This window comes from Gossypium hirsutum, chromosome A11 (genome assembly GCF_007990345.1).
Source record: "Gossypium hirsutum isolate 1008001.06 chromosome A11, Gossypium_hirsutum_v2.1, whole genome shotgun sequence".
NCBI classification, from domain to species: Eukaryota; Viridiplantae; Streptophyta; class Magnoliopsida; order Malvales; family Malvaceae; genus Gossypium; species Gossypium hirsutum.
In genome coordinates this window covers 7,878,439-7,896,744 of record NC_053434.1, presented here as the reverse complement: position 1 = coordinate 7,896,744, position 18,306 = coordinate 7,878,439, and the positions used below count along the sequence as shown (strand labels likewise).

General features: G+C 33.4%; 1 protein-coding gene, 1 long non-coding RNA gene and 1 pseudogene across 3 annotated transcripts; 1 reads left to right on the top strand and 2 right to left on the bottom strand.

The window, feature by feature from the left end:
• Positions 1-103: 103 nt before the first annotated feature.
• LOC107923786 (uncharacterized) lies at positions 104-2,432 on the bottom strand. 2 transcript variants are annotated; one of them, XR_001691639.2, is made up of 5 exons: positions 2,230-2,432; positions 802-1,954; positions 558-732; positions 344-466; positions 104-267 (listed from the first exon to the last, which is right to left on the bottom strand). It is a non-coding gene; the product is annotated as an uncharacterized lncRNA (long non-coding RNA). The 2 variants fall into 2 exon arrangements; XR_001691638.2 differs by lacking the exon at positions 344-466.
• A 4,734-nt stretch (positions 2,433-7,166) lies between these two features.
• On the bottom strand, positions 7,167-8,574 carry LOC107941749 (uncharacterized; annotated as a pseudogene).
• Positions 8,575-13,263: 4,689 nt separating this feature from the next.
• Positions 13,264-18,257, top strand: LOC107941746 (ATP-dependent DNA helicase 2 subunit KU80). The gene is made up of 12 exons (XM_016875350.2): positions 13,264-13,399; positions 13,634-13,726; positions 13,870-13,921; positions 14,056-14,187; positions 14,649-15,052; positions 15,684-15,973; positions 16,082-16,277; positions 16,391-16,594; positions 16,948-17,115; positions 17,200-17,511; positions 17,805-17,935; positions 18,034-18,257. Exons 1-12 carry the CDS (start codon positions 13,385-13,387, stop codon positions 18,095-18,097), a joined length of 2,061 nt encoding a protein of 686 aa, XP_016730839.2. The 5' UTR covers positions 13,264-13,384; the 3' UTR covers positions 18,098-18,257.
• The last annotated feature ends 49 nt before the right edge of the window (positions 18,258-18,306 follow it).

Here is an 18,306-nt window from a genome sequence, read left to right as displayed (position 1 = left end):
TTTTTCACAGTAATTTTAATGTCAATGATAAATTAGTTTTTACATAATTTAGGTAAAGTATGGTTGTTGCATTCATATATTAATCACAAAGTTGTTGAAAAAATAAAAAAATAAAAATCTCATTGTATTATAATAACCCAATGCTCATACATTGTACAAATTGTGAATAAAAAAATATTACGGTAAATTGGAAAAACAAAGGTTGGAAGAATATTTGATCCAAAGCCTGTTTAATAATCATCATCTTTTCCTACTGTCCAAATCAACCTGAAACATATTTAAACCAATTTTATGAGTAATTAAAAAATATATAATATTTGTAATTTGGTGAGATCATAATTACCAAAATATAAAAACAATTAAAAGGATAATAAGATAGCCAAGTTTGATTAGTCGTTGTTTCTTTTCCCACTTGAGCTGATTAAATATCTCTGTTACATCAACCAAATGTTTTCTCCTTCTATACCTGTTCATTCAATTCCAAAAACCCTTTTTTTTTTTTTAAAAAAGAAATAAAAATAGTTGAGGATAATTTTTGAAGGATTTTAGAAACTTACAATATGAAATTATAGTATGAATATGGGAGAGACGGGAAAAAAAAATATCCCGTAATTAAACAGACCAAACAGAAAACGGCTTGGATTATGAACTCCGGCATCACAACCTTGTTTATCCGTACCGCCGATCATAATGATTTATGTAATCAATTTCCAAATCAATAAAGCACATAAGCTGCAAAATTTGCCATTATCAAACGATTGTTAACAAAATTAAAATTATATTAAAAAGAAAGAAAATGACCTGATAACAAATAATGGCGAGAAGAGATATGAGGAAGAAGAAGGTCACGAGCCATCCCAAGAGACTTGCGATGGCCATCTTCCCTCCTATCAAAATCTCAACCTCTGTCTTTTCACCTTGTTTTTATATATTTTTTAAATTTAATTTCGGAATCAATTTCCATGCCGCCAAACCGGGATGTTGGCATTGGTTGAGAATTAAGAGCTAATAAAAAACATTTTCTCTTCCACTTTTCTTATTCTAACTGCTTATATATTCTTCATATCTATCTCAAATTACATAAAAGCCATTATGATTTTAGAAACCTTCATCCAAGCCCAAATTTTGTTTAAGGCCCACTTACACTTGGTTATGGATCAGGTTACCTACTCAGGCATGAAGGCTCGTTCAAAATCTAGAAATATTTGAATAAAAATATTAGACCCAAAAAATAGATTTATTTAAAATATGAGCTTGAACATTTAAAGCCTGAGCTCGACCCGATTTTAAGTTTGTAATACTTTATATTATGTTATTTTTATCTATTATGTAATTTAGAACACATTAAAAAAATAAGCCTATACTAAATATATATTACTACTCTAATGTAAATATTAAAATAATATTAAGATGACTATATAAAAAAATTCAATAAAATAAAATAATATAAATATATTTTTTAAAATCTTAAAAATAATATGAGCATACCTAAAATGATTTGGGTTAGTCTTTTGCAAATATGGGCGGGTTTGGGCAAATTTTTAAGCCCATATTTTAGACCGACCCGGCCTTAGGCAAGCATAAAGTATATTAACATTATACTTAAGTCCAACTCAATCCGACCTGTAAACGGGCCAATTTGTCCGGGTCTACATTAAAGCCCAAATAAGTAAACAAAAAATCTAAATCTTAATAGTCCATTAAATGTCCATTTACAGACTTTGACCCAATCACTAACCCAATACCCAAATTAATATCCTAGCCTAAGATTACACGGCACAGAGGCCCAAAGGTTAAAACAATTTCAGAAACCCTAGGTTTCTTAGGTGCGCCGCAGCCAACGCCCTATGTACGGCCTCCATGCGCCCAAAGCCTGGCTCCGTACCCTCCAGCGCTCCACCAGTCACGCCCCACGTCAAGCGCCACGTACCACCGCGCCAACGGGCCTCCGTACCTGCAAAGAAACAGACAAACAATAGCAGCAACAATAGCCAATACGAAAGCAAATAAAGAAAAATTGTATTTTTTTTATTTTGAACATTCGGCTATAAAGCCAGGGGGAATCGATTGTATTTTTTTTACACACATATGCATAGAGAATAGAAGAGCAATAAAAAATTATTGAAAGATGATTTCAAGCACCTTATATTTTTGTTCTTCGAATCTGTTTCATTTTTTTTTCTTTTCGTTTTGTTTTTTTAGTATAACGAAATAAAATAGCGATCTTACCTTGTGAATAGGCCGCTGATCCTCTTTTGCTTTGTTCAAATTGAAGTCAAGAAGGGATTTTCAGGCTGAAAATCGATTCGTCGGAGCCCCAAAACCAGCGGTAGCCGTTCTTGGTGGTGGATCAATGATGGGGTTAAAAGGGGGCTAGGGTTTGCTGGTAAAGAGGGAATGAGGCTAGGGTCGGCCGAATGGCTTGATTTTGGGCCTTTATAAAGGACTATTCAGGCTCAAAACGACGTCGTATTGATTAACCCGACCCGCTCCGAATCTTTGCCATAGGATCTGCGTATCTTTGGCGGGGAGGGATAATTGCACGCTAGGTCCTTTCTGTTCGCGCTATTATTCGATTGAATCCCTTTACTCTTTTTCGTTTTTTTAATTTGTTCCTAAGATTTGAACATAGTTTTAATTTAACCAACAGTTAAACGCTGCGCTTTAGAATTTGGGGACAATTTCCTCTTTAGTCCTCGGATATTTGTGCGTATCAAGCTTTAATCCTTAAGTCTGTTTTATAGTTTTATTTATTTGTAAATTATCCTATTTATTTTAATGTGATTTCAATTAAGTTTTCTTTTTAGATTCATTTCATGTTATTTTTATTTTATTCGTGTTTGTTCATTTGTGTTAATCGTATCATTTGTATCACTTACTTATTTACTATAATTTTGGTAATCGTATTTTCACACTTTATATGCTTTTTTTATGTTTTTTATATATACACTATTATATATATATGTACATACTTTATAAAAAAGTTAATTTTATTTCATGAAATACTATTAATATCATGTTATTTTATACATATAATTCCTTTTAAATTTATTCTTATACTTTATTACACGATCCTATATAATATATGTTTTAAATCATTATTATTGTAAGTATATATATATATACATTGATGCCTATGTTTAATCTATACACATTTCTAAATCTATGCATTTTATACATATAGTTTTCTTATATATATAAGCATGTTCTTAAGTCTATTATAATTTATAATAAAATTAATTTAATTCTATGCATATTATCATGTCTATGTTTTTTTTTTACATGTAATTGCTTTTAAGAGTATATATATATATATATGTGTATGCTTTTAATCCATTGTGTATATAGAATATTTTCTAAAATTCTATTTTATCATGCATCTTGGCTACCCATTCATATTTATATTATTAAATTCTCCATTGTTGTATTTACCTTGTAAAATGTTTTGACACCTTGTACATTATTCGATTTTAAAATATTTATTTTATAACATGTATTTTAATAATTATGTATATATCTCTAGTTTGTTTTTATAGGTTATTTTAAATTCATCAATTCATGTATTACGTGTATTATGTGTTCGTTCATTCGTTATTATTTTAAAGTTGTTTTGTACCACATTGGCTTCTAATTGCTACTTTTTCTTTTTCTTTTTTACATCTTGCATTGGTTATTTTATATCATGCTATGTATATTATTGTGGCATATTATTGTGTGTGTTGTTTTGGTTGTGTTGAATTGTTATATTATTATTTTCGTCATTGTATTATTATATCAATTATTTCTCATGCATGATCGTAATTGGGTTATATTTTTTTAGGTTAGTTATACTTAATTATTAGTTTGTTAATTGATTGTATCTCATATGTGAGCATCTTATCCCATATCATTGTTGTCCACTTGGTTTATGAAATTTGGTTTTATAAGGCCCAAATTTTTAAGATTAATTTCGTTTTATTTCAAGTCGCATTAACGCGTTTTAAGTTATTTTTATAATTATTCATTTAAAAATTCTTTAAAACGAAGGCAATACTCGATGTTTGGCAATTCGGGAATCGTGCCCTATCGTGCTGGGTTGCGATTTCCCGTTTGTTCAAAACAATCGAATATTCCTTTGGAATTTCACTCATGTCTTTAAAGACTCTTCAAAACGAAGGTAATACTCGATGTTTGGCAATTCGGGCAATCGTGCCCTATCGTGCTAGGTTGCGATTTCCTGTTTGTTCAAAATAATCGAATATTCGTTTAGAATTTCACTCATGTTCTCTAAATTCTAAAATAAGGCAATGTCCAATGTCTAGAAATTCGAGGAATCGTGCCCTACTGTGTTAGGTTTCGATTTTTTTCGTTGGACTAAATAATTGGGCATCCTTTTGCGGTTTTCAACATATAAACTTTTGGGAGTCGAAATTTATAGTGTTTTCGAGGGTATAAAGGATCGTGTCCTATCGTGCTGGATGTGATGCTGTATTCCTTTGAAACAAGAGAATTTTGACGACCAACTTGGGCTATTCAAATGTTTATAAAAGGAACCACATTTCAAAAAACATTTTTTTAGATATAAGGACAATATTTAATCGATTTGGTACCAATTTTGGGCGTAATGAGGGTGCTAATCCTTCCTCATACGCAACCGAATCCCGAACCCATTTTCTCATATTTACGTAGGCCAAAATCGTTGTTTTAGTAAAAAGAAATATTTTATTAAAATAACCGAACTCTTAGGTGATCCAATCACACCTAAACAAAAAAGATTGGTGGCGGCTCCACATTTTCGTTTTTATAGCCAATCCCCATTTTGTTTTCAAATTAAAAATGGTTTCGACACGACCCATGAGCACCTCTAAGCCCACTTTAGTATTATAGTCCAGATCAAAAAATTAATGTTAATTACTTAATTACATCAAACATCCTCAAATTATTATCTAAATTTAAATTCACTCTTTTACTTTAAATTGTTATAATTAAGTTTTCAAAGTATTAAAATCGATCAAATACTTCTATTAGTATTTCCGTCAACTTGAATGTTGAATATTAGCTCGAATCAAACAAGAAGCATGTTTAAAACAAGTTAATCAAATTTTAAACACATTGTTGCCCATTGTATTGTTTTTCTTTTTCAAGTCCGATCTAAGTTATTTAGGGTATATATGTTTAAAATTTGACCTGATGAATTCAAAACATGTCAACTTAAAACTTTTTGCCGTAATTTGGGATGTAATGGCCTAAATTCAAGGTTATCAGAACAGTGGTTTCGTAACCACAAATTCGATTTAAAGAGAAATTTACTTTAATATTTTTGCATAAATATTGATATGATAGGAAAATCGTATGAAAATATCGATAGAAAAATTTTACCAATTTAGTGGTTAGTTAGAAAAAGAAATTATTGAAGAAATTGGGTAAAAACAAGGTATCGAGACCTCAATATCGTAAAAATAAGTCAAAAATATTTTTATAAATATTTATAAAATGTTAGTAATATGGTATTAAAATTTCGTTAGAAAATTTTTACGTTTGAGTAGTTAATTAAGTAAAAAGGACTAAATTGAAAATGATGTAAAAGTTACTAAAAGGATTAAATAGCTCAATTGTTAAATGAGGAGGGACATAAATTGCAAATAAGCCCAAAAGGAGATATTTTGGGCTGCATAAGTTGAGAAAAATCAGGAGAATTGGTGAAATAAGGGCAAAATGGGAAAAATAACAAAATTTACTAAAATAAAAATGGGACCAATTTGGAATATCTAGAATTCTCTTCATATTTTCTTCATTATCATCAGCCAAAAATGTCCTAAAGGTTTATTCAAACTGGTCTTTCATAATTTTTGCACCAAATTCAGAAAATTCAAATACGAAACTAGATTGAGGAAAAGAAAAAGATTGGGATTAGTAAATTTTTGTATACGAACAAGTATCGAGGTAAGTTCGTGTAACTTGAATTATATTCTTAAATGCTTGAAATATATGTTATTGATGTGAATATGATTTGAATGTTCATTATATAAAAATTGATGAAACATTGATATATTTGATAAAAGGGGAATAAATCCCGGTTGAATGAAAGGAAAATTTGATGGATCTTTGAAAAGAAATTGACGGTAAAAAGGATCTAGCCCGGACGGGTGATCCTATCTTGATATAGTCCTCCCGAAGAATATGTGGAAAATGGATTTATCCCGGACGGATAATCCAAATTAGGGTCTGAATTTAGACTAGACTGGTAATACAGATCCAAGCTCATTAGAGTAATTATCGTTGTAGGGGATTTAGCCTAGACTTGTAATCCCAACAATACTTTATAAGTTTATATTATAGGGGATTTAGCTTCGACTGGTAATCCCGCTGTAAGAATGAGGTTCGCGGGAGTGTGCTCTTTAAAATGGAAATGTACGTACATTAATATGAATTGATAGACCCAAAATTTTACACTAAAAGTGTACCTGTGAAAATCCATCGAAATTCCGAGAAATGCAACGGGATAAATATGGAAAAATAACAAAGGAATGGAAATCATGGTATTGATGAGCTCATCAATCATGGTATATATTATTGATACATGAAAATTATTGTACTTACTTGAATGTTGAGTTTGTGCATGTTAGGGTAATAATGCATTGAATGGTATTTGAATGTTTATTGCATTGTATTGAAAATATTAGGTAAGTATAATTCTTGTTACATGAGCTTACTAAGCACAATGTGCTTATCCTTTTTCCTTTTCCCCTGTTTTTATAGTGTTAAGAGCTTAGAGGTCGGATTCTGTCGGAGACACATCACACTATCAACCTCAAGATTTCGGTATATAAAGAAACTTTATTTTGGAAATCAATGGTATGTATAAGTTAATAAAGTAAATGTTAATGTGAAATAATTGTAAGGTCATCCATTAGTATGGCTAACAAATCTTAGTTTTGGTATGTGATGAGATTATCTTATAAATATGCACGAATCTATCTTGAAAATATGTTGAATTGGATTGATTGATATAGATTGGTCTAAGTTTAAAATTACAGCGAATGTTCGATATCTATAAAGGAATTATATTGAGTTAAAAAAAATTAATTCGTAAACTCCGATAATACCTTGTACCCTATTCCGACAATGAATATGGGTAGAGAGTGTTACATGGGATATCTAGTGCAATTGACCCCAAAAAAGTATGGGTGAAATATATAATTTTAAGAATTGAGGATGCTGGGAATACGGTATCTGTGAAACATAAATCAAACAGTACGATGTTGGTTTCTTCTGATTAGTTATCCTTCAAAATGATGCTTCAGAAGCCCATCCTTTCTTTTCCAACTCCATTCGCAATGCCTGTAAGGAAAACAATGGTAGCATTTAGTTTGTTTGACGACTAAAAACTTGGTAAAAGATTTAAGAGATTAACAACTTTCACTTGATTCTTTTTCTGTTGACATCAAAATCAAAGTTTCCAATCCCTGATGCTGATCGATACTCCACCATTGATTTCTTCCCCGGTGGAAACCAGAACTCCACATCATCCACAATCTGGTTAACAACAAATACATGAATCTTCAGTTAAAATCCATTTTGCAAGTCGTCTCGTGTGCGTTATGTTTGGTATTGAAGAAGAAGAAGAAAAAGACGTTGAATTTTACCCCTATTATGGGACTTTCGTACCAGCACATAATCGTCTTTCTTCTCCACAATTTTGGGAGTATATTTGTCTGGTTTTGTTGATTTTATCTACAATATGCGGTAGCCATAGACTAAGTCACTAAAATACAGAGTATATATATGTATATATTTTTATAATCAGTTGAAAATTTACCCATTGGAGAAGTTCTTCCATTGCCATTCTCGACTCACAGGCTTTTTCCTAGTACGCCCACCATTATAGTTCCTGTTCAGATAACAAAAATCAATGTATATCAAAAAAAAAATCTACTCACATTTTTCATGCGTTTACGGTTAATCGACCAAAATAAGGGGGGGCAATGGAGAGAGCTTTACCAAGGAGGAGTGTAGTGGGTGATATCGCTGACGTTCTCAGATGTTGAAATACCGTTCTTGGTAGAAGGGCAAAGAGCCAGAGCTGGCGTATTTTTCTGAACTCCCAGATAATCTGGCCGCTTGCCACTGTATCACTATTCACTAATTTGTTAGCCATTTTAAGAACCCAAATTCAAAGGTTTTAGAAATGCTGATAGGGTATAAAAACAAGAACCTGTAACTGAAGATGGCCCCAATAATAGCTAATTCGCTGCTTCTCAATATTATCTCTCTTCAAGATTACAGCAAACTACAACTTGAGTTCTTGGTTTTGAATTCTAACACGAATTATACCGAGAGAGCAGTCCTTACCTTCGAGGAATTTGGCGGTGGGGTTGCTGGGGCTGACAAAGGGCGATGTGTGGAACCGTGGAGATTCTCTTGCTGTGGTCTTGGCTGGTGCAATAGGAGTATATGCTTGGAGATGCTATTGATGCCATCCTTAATTCCTTATTATGTCGCTGTCTCGTTCACTCGCTCGCTTCCTGGCTGCTAGTTTTAGCATTTTTATGGAGCTATAATAAAACGCCAGAATGCCATCCACCACGTTTTTCAACGACTGCGTTTCCGCTTATGTATCTAAATTATTATTTCATTGTAGTTTTCTTTCCAAAAGTTAAGGATAAACAATATTGAAGGTAATTAAATTACTAATAAATTTATATTTTGATCATTTAATTTTAAAATTTTATAAAATATCATTAAATTATTTAAATTTTTTCATTTAAGTTACTGAACTATTCAAAAAAAATTATTTAAGTCATTGGATTATTAAGTTTTTTTAAAGACAAACTAATAAGCTTCAAGTGATGATTCGACGACCGATATAATGGATTAATAACCATCGACAAGTAGAAGAACATACTTTAGATCCAAATTGATATGACGGTTAGTGTCGAAGATTAGGGAAGAAAGTTGTTTAGATTTTTGTTTACAGATAGTTGTTGTTCAAAGTTGTTTTGTAACGCCCCAATTTTTGGGAATTCTGTGAATGTTGGTAAAATTTCATGCTTTAATTTTGTCATTTGTGAGTGAAATTATGAAATAGGACCTATGTGAAAATGTTTGAAAATGCTATAGGCTAAATTGAAGTGGCCAAATAAATAGGAGTGCAAAATAGGAGGATTTGCATGACAAACCTCCCATTTTACATGAAGTGGCCAGCCATCATGTTGTTGTAGACAAAATGTGCACTTGATATCCATAATTTATGGTACAAATTGATACAAATTGATAATGGGTTAGGTAAATGTTTCATGATAATGGGTTAGGTAAATGTTCCATGATTGGAATTTCATGTCTTTTGTGTTAAAGAATTAAATAGATGAAATATGAAATTTTATTAAAAGAAAAAGGGGTGAAAAGAACAAAGTTTGTCCATCTTTGTTCATCATAGCCTAAAGTTAGAGAAGAGAAAGGAGAGGAGAAAGCTCTTGAATGTTCGGTCACTTGGGGAAGAAAATTGAAGGTAAGTTCATGGTAGTTTGCTTCTATCTTGATGTTCATGAGTTCTTCTTGATTCTACCTTAACTCTTGAAGCATATTTTGGTTTTTGGTTGTGTTGTGATTTGGTCATGAATTAAAATGAAGGAAATGATTGTTGTTTCATGTTCTTTTGATGAAAAATGGAAGATATGTGAAGTTGAGCCAAACAAATGAGCATGCATGTGCTTAGATGCTAAGGCGAAAAATCGGCTAATATGTTGTGTTTTAAAATGATGAAATGGAGATTATACTTAAGTAAAATCATAGATATGTGATGATTGATTGGTGATATACATGTTTAAAAAAACATGCATGCAAGTTATGTGTGAAAGAGTGATTTGGTAATAAATCTGCTTGGGACAGCAGCAGTAATGTGACTTTGGAAAATCACCATAAATTGTGGGAGATGAGTTAGAAGCTGAATAAATTATGTAATTAAATCTTAATGAGTCTAGTTTCAAATGGAATAAACGAGAACATATTTTGAATTCTGTACAATAAGAAATTTGATTCGTAATGCAGAGTGGTCGGATTAGTCAAACAGTGAAACATGGAAAACTTTAAGAAAAATCTGGTATTGATTGGCCATACCAAAAATTCTGAAAATTTTATGGATAGAAGATACATGAGTCTATTTTCAAAGAAAATTAACGGCACTTGATTTGGAGTTTCGTAGCTCCAGTTATAAATAATTTAGTGACTGTTGCTCAAGAAGACAGCTTGCAGTGAAATTATGATTATGTGGTAAACATTGACAAAAATTTGTTAATGAGTTGCTTATTGTTTTCTTATAAGCTTACTATGATCTGTAGGTGTGGTTGGCCGAATATTGTAAGGGGTTAATACGTAGTTCATATTTGAATAGTTAGATTAACGTGTTAGTAATCCAATTGTAGGCGGTTCGTGTGTGGATCTCGTCAGCATATCGTCGCAAACAAGTGTGTAACTAACACCCTCTTTCTTAGTCTGGATCGGCAAAAGTCGAAAAGCCGAAATGCCGAAAACCGGTATTTTGTAGATTTGCGAGTGTGCGAATACTCGTGAGGTAAATCGATTAATGTTTTTGGTAAGCTGCAAAATTTGGACTGCAAAGTGCATGATTTCTGTGCCCTCGATATTTTTGGGCTTAATGGGCCAAAATTGGAATAATGGGCCAACGGGCCCAATTCGGTAAGAACCCTCGGTACGTGATTCTGTTAGTACGTGAAAAGTAGGAATATGCATGAAAAACCCTAAAAACAGCTAAATTACTATAATACCCCTATGCATGGAAAATTACTGTTATACCCCTAGGTGCAAAATTACTGAAATACCCCTAGGGTTAAATTGACCTAAATGCATGTTTGACTGTTGTTATTTACTGCATGCCATGTTGTTATTATCTGATGCATGGGATTAGGATATTGACGGAGGAAGTACTGAAAGTGGCTTGTCCACGTACTGGAGGCTTTGCCTCAATTTACTCTTAACTGAGCAGCAAGGCTGCAACTGTGGAGTGTTGGGCTGGGTGGGTTGAGCTATTCCCCACATGGAGTGTATGGCTGGTACGGGTGGAGTGTAGTGGTTGGTGGGTTGAGTAGTCTCCCCAAATGGGCTTGCATATATTTATTGATGTTGCATGTATTTTGAAAGGGGCCTATGGGCCATACTGTTATCTGAATAAGGGGCTAAGGCCCAGTTTATTGTAATCTGAAAAGGGCTCTGGTCCAGTACCACTGTTACCTGAATGGGCTTAGGCCCAATAGGCTTGAGCTGACTTGGGCTTTGAATGGGTTTTCCTTACACATTGAGTTTCCCCAAACACACCCCTTTTATTTTCATCCACGCAGGAAATCCCCAACCATAGTGGGCTTGGAGCTGTGACGGAATTCGGAGTGGCCACCCGTTCTGAAAGTTTGATTTTCTTCTGGTGAACTGGACATCCTTTTATTTACGTTTGAAGTTTTGGGTTTTTAAATGTAATAAGGCCGCTTAATTATTTTTGATGGTTTTAATATGTATTACTAAGATAGGTATTACTTATTTTAACTGTTGAAATTGGATAGCTTTAGGGCGTGTTTTCAAAAACAACAATTGATTTCAAAATAACACGACAACAAGCAAAGCTTCCGCAATGAAAGTATTTTCCAAATTTAATCACTTTTTCCTAAAAATGACTTAATCAAATCGGTTTCCTAGAAATATCCATGACGTTAAGGTGTGGCAATGGCAGTATGCATGTCTAGGATTGGATCCGAAGGGAGCTTGGTACTTAAGCAGTCCGATGGACTCACCACCTCTTTTTCGGTTTCCTGCCTGGTGCACAGTTTCCATTCACTTTAACCTATAATAAAATTATCTTTTAAAACACTAAGTAAGTTTTTCTGGATCAACAATATGAAATGTTTTGAACGCTTCGATGTGGCATGTTGGATCCGGTCATAACGTCTGGGCCGGGTTTGGGGTGCTACATGTTTTATGAAAACAAAATCTGAATTGTAGAAGAGATAGGGAATGAGAGCTTTTGATTGATACAGGTGGTGCAAACAAAAAAGTCATATAACAATAATTTTAACAACCCAATGGCATAAAGAAAACTTTCAAATATTCCGGTGGTCGTTTTATAAAATTTTAAAGTTGAATGATAAAAATATAAACTTTCAAATAATTTAATGTTTATTGTTCCGGTTAAAATGCTAATGTGAATATTTTTTAAAAGCACCTTCGTAACAAAAGAAGAAGAAGCTATTTCAGCATAATAAATTGAAATGTGTATTTTTAAGAAATAATTCAACCTCAACATTTTAATTGAAATAATTAAATGTGTAAACTACTTGGACTAACTCATGATATTATAATTATGTCAAATTATATTATAGATCATGGTAGTCTGTACCGTATTGGTATGTACTGTTCAGGTCTTGAATCGATACTAGTAATCTATGTTCTGTTTTGGTCAAATTTTTGGAGCGTTTCAACCATTTTGATATATTTCGGCTCATTTCGAACAAATATCGATTTGTACCGGTGCATTCCTACCCATACTGATTAGTATAAAATTTTGACATTTTAAACTAATTTTAAATTTTTTTATCTTAACCATTTTAATATTTCCACAATTATATTTAAAATTAAAAATTATTAAATTGAATTATTCAACCTAATTAATAATTTTAAAACTTATATTTACATATAATACATATATATTTGCATGTGTATATAATATATAATTGCCAAAACAACTTATAATTTATGAAAAAATTAAAACTTAGACATATATGTGTTTGTGAGAAAAATATATATAATTTATTAAAAAAAGATTAAAAATTAGACTATTAATATGTATATGCATAAAAATATTTAAAAATTTTGATAAACTCAATAGTACACCGAAATATGCCAATATTATTACATGACAATACCAAGATAGAAACAATACGCCTACTAATACAGTACTGATAAATTGGGTACAAAAATATTATAACCTAATGCGAAAATGGGTGAGCTATACTAATTATAATATGATTTAAAAGACAAGTTGTTAATATACTAGGACTAATACTACATATTTTTTGCTATTTTGTAATAACAAAATTTAAAAGAAATGAATGTTCTTTTTTTTTTTTTCTCTCAATAAAATTATGACTTTTCTTTTTTCGATGCGTGTACCAAAAAGGAAAACAAAATTCTTCCATAAATCGGATTTATAAGGGACCATTATGTAATTTAGCAAAACTTGCTGACCTAGGCGGGAAGAAAAACGAAATTACTAGAAATGGTCAACAGTTTTCACACACTATATAACCCACCTCCCCATTTTCTCTTTCAAATTCCAAGCTTCCGCCACAAGCTTCTCTGTCTATATCTTCCTGGTTAGCCTGGCTACCTCACTACCCATGTCATGGCTCGAAACAAGGTGAAGTTCTACACTTCTAACTCTCTTTCGAACATTTTTTTTCTGTGTCACCTTCATTTTCCTTCAAAACGTTTGACACTGCATGTTCATATTTCTTGGGTTCACTCCTTTTTCGCTTGCTACCCGGTTTTGATTTTTCATATTCCTTTTTGGATTTTTTAACCATTTTGGATAATTTTATTAGGTTTTATGGTTATTTTTTCAGTAATTGAATTCGTAGTTATTTTGGAACAGGAGAAATTAGTATTATTGCTTGATGTCGGTCCATCGATGCACGGTGTTCTTTCAGAAGTTGAAAAACTCTGCTCCATGTTAGTGGAGAAGAAGGTATTGCTTTCAATACAAAATTTCAATTGATGTACTCACACAGTCACACTCCTTTTGCAAAATATGATGATATTTTCTGCTTTCAGTAAACATCGCAACTAAAAATATTAGGGAAAAAAATTGATTGCCTTTTCCGTACACAGCTTATTTTCAGCAAATATGATGAATTGGGAGTGGTGGTATTCGGAACCGAAGGTAACTCCTAGTTTTGTAATGAATCAGAGTAACTTTTAGGATTAATTTCGCCCAATTAATGGTTGCCTCCATATCAATTGTTTTTAGCTAAAATGTCAATGTAGCACTACTTATGTTATCCTTGTAAATTACAGAATCTAACAATGACCTTACAACGGAAGTGGGTGGATATCAAAATATTACAGTGTTGCAAGATATCAAAGTTGTTGATGGAGATCTTGTCGACACTCTACAGAAGCTGCCTCGTGGAACAGTGGACGGTGATTGTATCCCTTAATTTTCTTGATTATTTTGTTAAGATAATCTAATCTGAAAAGGGATAATGTTTACATTCATTCTATTGCAATTTCTTTTCTTATAGAAAATTAATTGCTCATGCAAATCTTCAGGACATGTTGGTAATTGTATAAAGTTGATGGCCTTATACTATTAAGTGCTTTTAATTCTCCACTGTTGTTACTACTACTACTACTACTACTACTACTACTACTACTACTACTACTACTACTACTACTACTACTACTATTATTATTATTTTGTGATTTCAAGACTCGAGTAATATTCGTTGTTGTTATTAATTTTGACTGATCTTTTTGTGCTTTTAAGTTAACTATTGGCTTGTGTAGCTAAATTAGTTTTGTAAGACTGTTGTTTTAAGGGCAAAATGCTATTCAAGCAGCCTGTTTTTCTGCTTATTGCTGCATTGTTAGTTCTTTAACTTCGGTAGTTCTTGACGCAATTGTTGTTGGGATGGATATGCTGATAAAGAAATATAAAGATCTACACAAAGGAAAGAAACGTCTGTGCCTCATTACTAATGCCATTCATCCTATAAAGGACCCTTTTGAGGGAAGCAAAGAAGATCAGGTCATGACCATTGCTGAACAGATGGCTGCACAAGGCATGAAAATAGAAAGTATCGTTGTGAGGGGTAGGTTCAGTCGTGATGCAAATAAGGGAGTAATGGATGAGAATGATCATCTCTTGAGTATATTTTCAAAGAAAACCCATACACGTACTGTATATGTTGATACTCCAACTTCATTACTGGGAGCACTTAAAACTCGAAGAGTAACTCCTGTAACAGTTTTCAGAGGTCATCTTGAGCTCAGTCCTCAGATGAAAATTAAGGTGAGACTATCAATGTCAATCATATATTCTTGAAGTAATTACATTTCCATTATTTGTATTTGGCTACCTTGTTCATTTATGATAGATGCTATCAGATACCATTTGACAACATTATAATTGCTTTTACCATATATTCTTCTGGCTCATTTGTGTCATAACAAGCATTATACTCTATGTGATTGTCATATGCATGGAGAGAGAGAGATGGTGTTTGGTCTCTTAAGAATAAATATGTGTTTTTTAAGGAAATAAAACCATGAATATCAACAGTTAGGCTTTGTGAAGCATTCTACTTGATGCTGCACATTTGCTTGTACACTGACAATTGGTCCATGTTGCTATAGATGGATGATTGTCATCTTAATTTGCATCAATGGCTCTGAAGGTAGTCATGCCTTTTTGAGACTTGCTATGCCATTTATCCTCCTTTATGTAGGTTCCTTGCGTCCAGCTTTCAGGCTGAATGGGATGGTGGCTTGATGGGTTATATTGCCCTTTTCAGCACGGTACCATGGTGTTGTTGAGACAATCAATTAACATACCACATTGAGCTGCTAGTATTTTCTTCATGTTAGGTTCTCATTAGCTTTTGTGAAAAAGGATTCTGATTTAAGTATATAATGACACACAGGTGTGGGTTTATAAAAAAACACAAGAGGAGAAGTTTCCTACTCTGAAGAAATACTCAGAAAAAGCACCAGCAAGTAATAAGCTTGCAACACATCAAGTCAAGGTTTCTTATGAGTACAAAAGTGTTGATGGCTCCAGTAATTCAGTTATACCACCAGAGCAAAGGATTAAAGGTTACCGTTATGGACCTCAAGTAGTTCCTATATCAACTGCTGAATGGGATGCTGTCAAGTTCAAACCAGAAAAGGGTATAAAGGTTCTGGGATTTACTGATGCTTCAAAAATAAAGCGGTAAGTTGCTTTATCTGGGATAAAGATGGTTATATTCTGATTAGATTTGATTCAATTGATTATTTATATGATCTTTGTATCCGTGTCCTGCCTGGCAATTAATCAAAGACACTGCTACATGAAAGATGTCTATCTTTTTATTGCTGAACCGGGCAATACAAGAGCCACTCTTGCTGTTTCTGCCATAGCAAGAGCAATGAAGGAAATGAACGCGGTTGCAATATTGCGATGCGTTTGGAGGCAGGGACAGCAAAACATTGTTGTGGGGGTCTTGACACCAAACATTTCACAAAATGATAAAATTGTAGGATTTTATCTCTTCTCACTGCATCTTTCACTTGAATTTGTTACTTCCACACCCATGCTTCTACAGTGACCCTTGTGACACTTGTGATGCTCTCTGATTTTTCTGTGCAGCCTGATTCGTTTTATTTCAATGTACTTCCTTTTGCTGAGGATGTTCGTGAATATCAGTTCCCCTCTTTCAACAGTTTTCCAGCTTCATGGCAACCTAATGACCAACAACAAAAGGCAGCTGATGAATTGGTGCAAATGCTTGATCTTGCTCCATCAGGCAAAGAGGCATTGTTACCTGAGTTCACCCCAAATCCCGTTCTGGAGGTACTTAGATATGCATGTAATCTGTGTTTACACAACGTGATTCTGTTTTTGTATCGTGGCAAGTGGCAACATGTTGGCTTATAAATACAAAAGTCCCCCCCCCCCCCCCATGTTGTTCAAAGAAAGAGATAGTATCTGTGAAGTACTAGAATTAGGAGGTTGTACCGATGCTATGGTTTCCTCACTCAGTCAACCCCCAAATGCTGCATTTGAGTTATTATGTGTTTAGTTAGAATAGACGCTGGTTGAAGGCCTGCCAAAGGTGGCAGGCGTTTGAAGTTATTGTAGTCAGGTATAAGTAACATTTAAAATGTCTTGATTGTTTCTCTGACATTAGTGTTGTACATTGTTAGCGTTTTTATCGTCATCTAGAGTTGAAAGCAAAGCAACCAGATGCAGCTGTACCTCCACTTGATGAAACTCTAAAGAAGATCATTGAACCAGACCCGGAGCTTGTTGCTGAAAACAAGTCTGTTTTTGATGCATTACATAGACACTTTGAACTCAAGCAAAATCCTAAGGTCAATTCTATTTAACTTTAAAGTGATAGGATTTATTTTATCTTCTGCTTGTGTATTGCGGTATTAACTGTAATCTGTTTGCAGCTGAAGAAATCATCCAGGCAGTGGTATCAAGAGAAACAATCTGGATCAAATGCACATGTATCTGGCGGTCAGGCTGTCAATTCCATTGAAAATCAACCACCAGTTAAGATTGAGAAAATTGGAGATTTAACTCCTGTCCAAGATTTTGAAGCCATGATGTCTCAAAGAGATAACCCAGAGTGGGTTGAGAAAGCAATCAAGGAATTAAGAGAGAAGATACTTGCTCTATTGATACACCCTGATGGAGAAGATAAGTATCAGAAAGCAGTGGAATGTGTAGCTGCTCTTCGCAAGGGTTGCATCATTGAGCAAGTATGTCTCTCTTCTTCTCTTTATTCTATGCATGTATGTGCGCATGTGTATGCTATCGAGAATTGTCGATCTACTTTTTCCTAGATATTTACTGATGATTGTGGTGTTTTTGCTTGATTGTATTGTAATCTTCTTAGTTTGTAATGAAAAATATATCTGAAGGTTAGCTCTTAAGAAAACAACAGGTTTTCAGTTGACTTAAAACAACAGTTTTTCAGTTGACTTCATTGGGTATTGGTCCTAGGTTTCATATGGTTAACGTTTCCCATTGGTGAAATTTATTTCCATTGCAGGAGCCAGGACCCTACAATGATTTAATGCACCGTATTCGGCAGTATTGCGAGGAGAAAGGAATCAAAAGTTTGCCACAGCTCCTTGCTTCCAGGGATCTCACTTTGATCTCCAAGTCAGAAGCTGAAGACAGGTTCCATGTCCCTGCGTTCTTTGAATGCCTTAAATTGCTCTCCTTACTTTTATAAGCCAATCTAATTTTATGTCCATTTATTTATGTATTCTGAGCAGCAATGTTACAGCTGAGGAGGCGAGAAGCTTTTTCGTTAAAATGGAGCCAAAACCCGATGTTTAGAGTTGTTACTACGTTTCTGTTTCTTCTGTAGTTGGCTCTGAGTTTATGTGCAGTAAACTTAACTTCTGTTTTGATTATAAAGTATGAACTGTATATTCAACATGTAAGATCCATGTAGGTTATCTGTTTCCTCTTAACAAGTTCATTATTTCTCAAGATCCATGACGTTGCGTATCCAAATTTTTTAGACCTTTATTGCGATAGGACGG

Excerpts from the sequence above, each read along its gene's own strand:
- LOC107941746 (XM_016875350.2), top strand. Across the intron at positions 13,922-14,055 it reads GGTGGTATTCGGAACCGAAG|AATCTAACAATGACCTTACA; the intron begins GTAACTCCTAGT and ends TGTAAATTACAG. Across the intron at positions 17,936-18,033 it reads AAGTCAGAAGCTGAAGACAG|CAATGTTACAGCTGAGGAGG; the intron begins GTTCCATGTCCC and ends TATTCTGAGCAG.